At 45.5% G+C, this 8,153-nt stretch overlaps 1 protein-coding gene across 2 annotated transcripts in view; it reads left to right on the plus strand.

Moving 5' to 3' along the window:
- Positions 1-749: 749 nt before the first annotated feature.
- The window catches only part of LOC102821618 (chromosome unknown open reading frame, human C18orf8), a 25,625-nt gene continuing 18,221 nt past the window's right edge, over positions 750-8,153 (plus strand). Inside the window, exons 1-4 of one of the 2 annotated variants that reach the window (XM_006835019.1) lie at positions 750-851; positions 1,399-1,475; positions 3,911-3,995; positions 4,787-4,843. In XM_006835019.1, the coding sequence (XP_006835082.1) occupies positions 750-851; positions 1,399-1,475; positions 3,911-3,995; positions 4,787-4,843 (321 nt within the window). The remainder of the gene's footprint in view (positions 852-1,398; positions 1,476-3,910; positions 3,996-4,786; positions 4,844-8,153) is intronic. The other variant, XM_006835020.1, reaches the window with a different exon arrangement.

Raw genomic sequence — 8,153 nt, forward strand, 5'->3', positions numbered from 1 at the left:
TATGCATACATATCCATCTGTCTAGATGCCATTTCTTCTTGGACTTAGGTCTCTGCCATTGGTCTTGTGGCTCACATTAGAGGATGGGGAAAGTTCACCACTGGTTCAGGACAGAAGTCTGGGGGGCATTGTGACCCCTCCCTGTCTCCCCCGCGTCCTTGGATTGAAGAGACCGCCCACCCCCAACCCCTCATTCCCTTCTGACTCCACACTACATTAGGTTTCCCAGTCACACGCTCACCTTTCCTACAGGACAACCACGGAACAGGAGGAGCCCAAGTAAACCTCCCAGATGCACCCGCCAACAGTGGAGCTCCGGGGGCTTATCCTCCTGGGCCCCCGCGCAGCTGTGTCAATGGTGGAAAGGACAGAGGCGCCAGTATTTGCCCTCTGGGCACCGCACGGGTTTCGGGATAACGCCCCCGCCACGGGCCCGGTCCTGTGGATCCCACTGGGACGCTGCCTCCGGGGAAATGAGAGAAACCTGTCGCACATAGGGCTATTGTGCGGGAGCAAGGAGACGGCCGGTGGGCCCCACAGAGGCCTGCTGGCCGTCGCCGGTTTAAGCGCAGAGGTGCCGCGGATTACGTGCCGTGAGCTGGTGGGGGCGTGGCACCAGGAAGTAGTCTCCGCGCGGGGCCCGGGTCTCTGCTGCCGCCGCCGCTGCTGCAGCCGGGGCTGTTCGCCTCCTGCGCTCCACGCTGGCGGCCGCGCCTGGGACTCTCGCCGCCGCCGCCGCGGCCCCCGCCATGGGCGACGAGGACTACTATCTGGAGCTGAGCGAGCGGCCGGTGCAGTTCGAGAAAGCGAACCCCGTCAACTGCGTCTTCTTCGATGAGGCCAACAAGCAGGTCAGGGCGGGCTCCGCCGACGAGGCCCGGGATGCGGGCCGCGCGCGAAGCCGGGGCCCGGGAAACCAGACCGGAGCCTTCCTCCGGGTCGTGGCGTGAGCGGAGGCCGTGGGCTGGGCCGGCGCTTCCTCGTGGAAAGTGAAAGCCGAGCTGGAGCCGAGCCCTGGTCCTTGGCCCCTTTGCGTTTTCTGGCGTCTTTTGCTGTGTTTACTCAGATCAAACTTGTAGTGAGAGGTTTAGATGTTGAGGCTGTCACTCTCCTCGGAATTTCGTAAAGGGGGATCCGTGCGTCCTCGGTGCACCAGGGCTCCAGTGTCTTCAGACTAGGAGTCTCCGGGCCGCCGACCCACTTGGCAGGGGCGTCTTTTCTGTCTACCCTCACTAGTTTTTAAAAACTAACGTGGACAGCCTAGCGTCTGCAGATTGTGCTGAGCCACGTTGCCCTAGTTGAGCCAGGGGCAATGTGTGAGCAGTCACCATTATTATCCGTGTCTCCTCCTTTTCAAAGTTCAGACCCCTAACTACTGCTTTATTCACCCTCTCTCAGGTGTTTGCTGTTCGATCTGGTGGAGCCACTGGGGTTGTCGTGAAAGGAACAGATGATAGGAATCCCATTTCATTTAGGTAATAGTATTGGCGCTTTCTGAATACCCTCAACATGCAGACAAAATGGTGTTTTCTCTGTTTCGCCTTCAGAAGGTTGTTTTGAAATTTGGTTCGTTGCCTCCTCTGAGCTGTCTGAAGTCTCTGTGTGTGTGTGTGTGTGTGTGTGTGTGTGTGTGTGTGTGTGTCTGTGTCTGTGTCTGTGTCTCTCTGTCTGTCTGTCTCCCTGTCTGGAGGAAGAGAGAAGCAGACACCTGATTTGCACTCTTGGGTAGATACTAGTACTTTCTGTAAGTGTGGAATGCATGCTCAAATGAAGCTAGATACTCCAAAGTAGAGCACCTACTGCCTGGAACGTGAAATGAGTAAGCCAGAGCATGATGTGCGCAAGTCCGCTTGGTTGCTCTGTCTAGCGCTTTCATTGCCTTGTTTAGCCCATGTCTCACCAGTGTTTTGTGGGTGGAGGAGATTCTTAGGTGAATGTTTCCTTCACGGTACTATGTATTAGGACTCCTGGTGTGGCACTGTACTCCTAACCTTAAGGTTGGCGGTTCAACCCACCAGCTGCTCCTTGGAAACCCTATACAGAGTCACTATGAGTTGGAATCAACTCAATGGCACAGAACAACAACAACAGTATGTATTAGGAAGTCATGCCTTCCACTATACAGGAGGTCAAGGAAGTCTCATTTACAAAGGTGGACTGGTTTAATTATAATAGCAACCTATTGATTTCAGAAATGTCTTGATATAAAGGTGATTAAAGCACCTGGGCACCTGATTCTAGAAGGGAGAGGAACAATGTAAGGCCCTCATTCATGTTTACACTTGGCCTGTGTTAATAGGGAACTGCTTTGGAAGTGGAAAAATGAAGCCACCTGTTTGCTTGTCAGTTGCTAGGAAACACTGATTGCAGCTCCTGTGCTAGGCACCAGGCAGATACAAATCTGGGATGAGCCTGGCCCCCATGTGAGGAACTCATACACTCAGTGCAGGAGGCATGTCTTGTGTGAGAAGTGCTATATTAGAACTCTGTTCAAGGGACTGTGAGCACACAGAAGAGGTGCAACATTTATCTCTTGGGGTGGGTTAGGCAAGACCACTGGTCCCAAGGGGAATGGCCTCACAGAGGAGTCAGCCTTTAAGCAAGATTAGAAAACACAAATGGGGTTTTCTGGAGGTGGAGAAGAGATCAAACCTAGATCAAAGTACCACTTAGTGCCAAGGTAAACATGCGCAGTGCTTGGGGAGTTCTAGGACAGTGTGACTGAAGATCACGTTGTGTCTGTGCAGGGAGGGGCCCCCGTTGGGCTGGTTGGACTGTATAGTATGTGTGGAGTCAGGGCTTTATCTCCTTATTCAGAGCTTATGAGGTAGAATGTTACCAGTGTTTGGGAAGATTGTTTTGTTACCAGCACTGAGGGTGGATTAGTTGGGAGTGGGTCAGAGTCAGGAGTACCTTTAAATACAAAGAAACTTCAGAAAGTTTGTGGAAAAGATTTGAGTTCCATTTTTCCATGAGCTTTTTGAAGCCTCCTTCAAAAGCAGATGCTGTTGTTTAAGGCAGAGGTAGTGAAGAGCAGGACTAAGGCTGCATGATGGGCATTAAATAAGCAGTTAGATGTGGAAAATCAGAAGGACCTGGTGAGGATCAGATTTGGGGCCTGGAAGGGTTTAAGGGAAATGCTATTGAGTTAGGTTTTTTGTTTTTGCTTAAAAGGTGTAACTGACAGATGATAAACTGCATGTGTTTACCTTACTTAGTTTGCTGAGTTTTGATATTAAGAAACCATCACCTCATTCAAGATAAGGAACATACCTGTACTCCCAAAAGCTTCTCTTGAATTCCCTTTTAAGCATGGGTTTGAGGTATTTGTGAGGCACTTCATGCAGATGGAGCCACCTGATTGCCCTGTGATTGGTTGGTTGTGAAAGGGAAGAGAGATGGCTTTGTAGACTACTCTTTCCAGAAACTTTCCTGGGATAAAATGCAGAGAGGTGGTGCAGTCATTTGTGCAGAAGGGTACCATGTCTAAAATGTTGTTGTTAAGTGCTGTTGAGTTGGCTCTGAGCCATAGCGACCCCAGTATAGGGTTTTCAAGAAGCTGCTGGTGAGCTTGAACCACTGACCTTGCAGTCCAGTGCATTAACCCATAGTGCCACACCAGGATGCCATGTCTAAAATGGTATAAAAGCGCTCTCAGATGACAAGTGCACTGTGATGTCACTTCTCCAGTTCCTCTTTGTCTATAATACTGCATATTCTCCAGCAACTTGGCTACCAGTTGGATTTTGTTGAAAAGCGGTCCAACTGCTAGTAGCTTCAGAAGCATAGTTTAAGGTGGGATTTGCTGATTCCTACGAAATACTTACCTTGTCTTTTGTCTTCTCAAAAAATGATAGTACCTAGGACTCAGTTCTAAAGTTTAATTCCTAATATATTCTTTCTTCTTAAGAATGGAAGACAAAGGAGAAGTGAAATGCATTAAGTTTTCCTTAGAAAATAAGATACTGGCGGTTCAGAGGACCTCAAAGACTGTGGTAAGAAATATTTTAAAATGCAACAATAAAGGACACTAGAAGTACATTTGCAAGAGAATGGAAATTTTGCAGAATTGCGGTGTTAATGGAACCATTTATTATTTTATCTGAGCCTTTGGAACTCTTAAAGATGAGAAAGACATTTGACAGGTTGTCCTTAGTTTGCTTCTCACTTTGACTTCAATTTTTTAACAAGTAATTTGGAACCTTAGTGTTTACATTGGTGGATACCTAGAAACATTGACTTTGTGAGGTATATTTTTGATTATTTTACAGATTAGTCTTAAGTGTATTTACTTCTCACCTGTGAATGCTAGAGCTGCAGAGTTGGAGAGTCTGGCTGGCATGCTAGCTCTGTATTTGCTATCACCATGAAGTAGAACACGGAACTTTTGGGAAAGATGAATAGAATCGTATGCCAAGTTGTTCTATCAGTATTAATCGTTAACTTTCTGGAAAGCCCCTTGTATAATGTAGCAATATAGTTCTCTGAAATCAACCATTTGAGGAGTAAATTGTCAAAATCAGTTACTAAAGTGAATGAACAGAATATTTGGATTAACCTTTTTTGAAAAATTGCTTTATAAACCTGCTGCTGCTAAGGAGGCAGATGATCCAACTTGATCTTTTTGTCTTTCCTGTCTGTTTTTTTTTTGTAGATTATTTTTCCGATCACTTTTACAGTGATTTGTCTTTTTTGTTTTCCTCTTGTATGCCAAGGCCCACTGGGAAAATGTTCCCCAATCCAAATCTCTCCATGTGTTTTTGTGTTTTGTTTTTTTCTCTTTCAGGATTTTTCCAATTTTATTCCTGATAGTTCTCAGCAGGAGTACACCCAAGAGTGCAAGGTATGGGCCCAGTCACTCCCTCAGCTGGTGATGGTCAGTGCTGTGCGGGTTGGGTGGTGGAGATGATGCCCTGCAGTGATGGAATATACACACTTGAGATTGTTCTAGTGCTGAGGCCGGCCACCTGTCAGCTCTGCAGTTTTAGACAGTCTCTTCATTTTTAAAGCCTGTTCTGTCTCTAAAATGGAGTTGTGAGGATTCCGTGGGTGGTGGGTATTACTTGTTAGTCGTCCACAGTGGCATGAGTTAGTTGCAGCTGTTGGCATCACGCCATAGTTCTCTATACAGCCGGCTGTGCATCCAGGTCAGCAAACCCAGGCTGCTTCCAGAGCTGCGTCATGTGGAAGCATTTGGATGAGGAGTTTTTCCTTCTGGATGATGCTTTCTTTCCTCAGATTGTTATGCTACCTTTCTCTTGATGCAGGTTCACATATACACTAGACTAGCTGGGTAGAATAAACCAGGCTAGGGAACTTAGCTCAGACTGGGAATGTAGCACCCCAGGGAGCTCTCAGGCCATTGTTGGATGGTCTGGCAGAGGAGTTCAAGGTGAGTGCCTTGATGTGGAAATGCCCTGCAGGCAAGTGGCTGAGCCCCTCCCCAACATGCGGTTCCTTTCTGTAGGCACCTTGACATCATTCTGCTGGACATCACAGACTCAGTCTCATGGTGCTTCTGGTTAGTAAGCGAGTCCAGCCCTGTGCTCCATCCTCACTGAAAACCGATAACCTTGTGTCCTTTGACACTGTGCGTTGTTATAATTCCCTAAGAAAATGCGGATCGTATTTTGGTTTTCACAGGTGGAATTTGATACCTGTAAGCGATGGTTAATTATCTTTTTAATAACCTTCATCTGTTTTCCTTTGCTCTATTGATTAGAAGGAATTATGTTCAGGTACTTTGTTGTTGTTGTTGTTAGGTGCCATCAAATTGGTACCGACCCATAGCGACCTTATACACAGCAGAACGAAACACTGCCAGATCTTGGGCCAACCTCACTGCTGTTGCCATGCTTGAGTCCATCGATGCTGCCACTTGGCTAGTCCATCTTGTTGGGGGGTCTTCCTCTTTTTCTCTGACCCTCCACCTTACCAAACATGATATCCTTCTCCAGGGACTGGTCCCTCTTGAAAATATGCCCAAAGTATGAGAGACGAAGTTTGGTCACCTTGGTCTCCAAGGAGCACACTGGCTACACTTTTTCTAAAATGGATCTATTGGTTCTTTGGCAGCCCAAAGCACTTTCAATATTCTCTTGATATGGTTGAACATTAACTATATCCTTTTGGTACAGTGACTCTGTGTATTCCTTCCATCTTCTCTTGATGCTTTTTGCATCATTCAAAAAGTTGCCCAAAGAATCTTTAAGTAATGAAAGTCGAGGCTTGAATTTTTTCTTCAATTTCCCCCAGCTTGAGAAATGCTGAACGTGTTCTTCCTTTCTGGCTTTCTGATTTTAGATCTTCGCACATTTTCTTGTAATATTTGGCTTTATCTTCTCGAGCTGATCTTTGAAATTTTCTGTTCAGCTCTTGGACCTCCTCATTTCTTCATTTGCTTTAGCATCTCTATGCTGGAGAGCAAGTTTCAGTGTCTCTTCTGACATCCATTTTGTCCTTTTCCTTCTTTCTTGTCTTCTCAATGACTTTTTGCTTTCTTCCTTTATGATGTTCTTGATGTCATCTCACAACTCTTTTGGTCTTCAGTCTTTAGTGTTTAATGTATCAAATCTCTTCTTCAGATGATATCTAAATTCAGGTGGGATATATTCAAGATCATAATTTGGCTCTCGTGGACTTGTTTTCATTTTCTTCAGCTTCAGTTTGAATTTGCATATGAGTAATTGATGGTCTCTTCCACAGTCTGCCCCTGGCCTTGTTTTGACTGATGATATGGAGCTTTTCCATCGTCTGTTTCCACAGATGTATTCAATTTGATTTCTGTGTATTCCATCTGGTGAGGTCCATGTGTATAGTCGTCTCTTATGCTGTCTAAAGAAGGTATTTGAAATGAACAAACCATTGGTTTTGCAGAATTCTATCATGTGTTCTCCAGCATCATTTCTATCAACAAGGCCATATTTTCCAACCACTGATCATCCCTCTTTGCTCCCAGCCTTTGCATTCCCATCACCAGTAATGGTCAATACATCTTGATTGCATGTTTGATCAATTTCAGATTGAAGAAGTTGGTAGAATTCTTCTATTTCATCCTCACTGGTTTTAGTCGTTGGTGTGTAAATTTGAATAATAGTGGTACTAATGGGCTTCCATGTTGTACCGACCCACAGCGACCTTATGCAAAGCAGAACAAAACACTGCCCGATCCTGGGCCAACCTCACTACTTTTGCCATGCTTTAGTCCATCAATGCTGCCACTTGGCTAATCCATCTCGATGGTGGTCTTCCTCTTTTTCTCTGACCCTCCACCTAACTAAACATGATATCCTTCTCCAGGGACTGGTCCCTCCTGACAATATGTCCAAAGTAAGAGAGACAAAGTTTGGCCATCTTGGCCTCCAAGGAACACTCTGGCAGCACTTCTTCCAAAACAGATCTGTTGGTTCTTTTGGCATCCCGTGGCACTTTGAGTATTCTTCTTCAAGACCATAACTCAAAGGCATCATTTCTTTACTGTCTTCCTTATTCACTGTCCAGCTTTCGCATGCATATACGGTTATTGAAAATACCATGGCTTGGGTCAGGTGCATCTTAGTCCTCAAGCTGACATCTTTTCTCTTCAACACTTTCAAAAGGTCTTGTGCAGCAGATTTGCCTAATGCTATATGTTGTCTGATCTCTTGACTGCTGCTTCCGTGAGTGTTGATAGTTGATCCAAGAAGAACGAAGTCCTTCACAACTTCAATCTTTTCTCTGTTGATAAGAATGTTGTTTATTGGTCCAGTAGTGAGGATTTTTGTTTTCTTTAAATTGAGTTGTAATCCAAACTGAAGGCTATTCTCTTTGATCTTCAGTAAATGTTTTAGGTCCTTTTCACTTTCAGCAAGCAAGGTTGTATCATCTGCATATCGCAGGTAGTTGAGGAGTCTTCTCCAATCCTGATGCCATGTTTTTCTTCATAATAACCCAGCTTCTCGGATTATTTGCTCAGCATACAGGTTGAATAAGTATGGGGAAAGAATACAAACTTGTCATACACCTTTCTTAATTTTGAACCGTTCAGTGTTCCCATGCTCTGTTTGAACTACTGCCTCTTGGTCCAGGTACAGATTCATCATCAGCACAATTAAGTGTTCCAGAATACTCATACTTCGCAATGTTGTCCATAGCTTGTCATGATCCACACAATC

This window comes from Chrysochloris asiatica, unplaced genomic scaffold (assembly GCF_000296735.1).
Source record: "Chrysochloris asiatica unplaced genomic scaffold, ChrAsi1.0 scaffold00015, whole genome shotgun sequence".
Lineage (NCBI taxonomy): Eukaryota > Metazoa > Chordata > Mammalia > Afrosoricida > Chrysochloridae > Chrysochloris > Chrysochloris asiatica.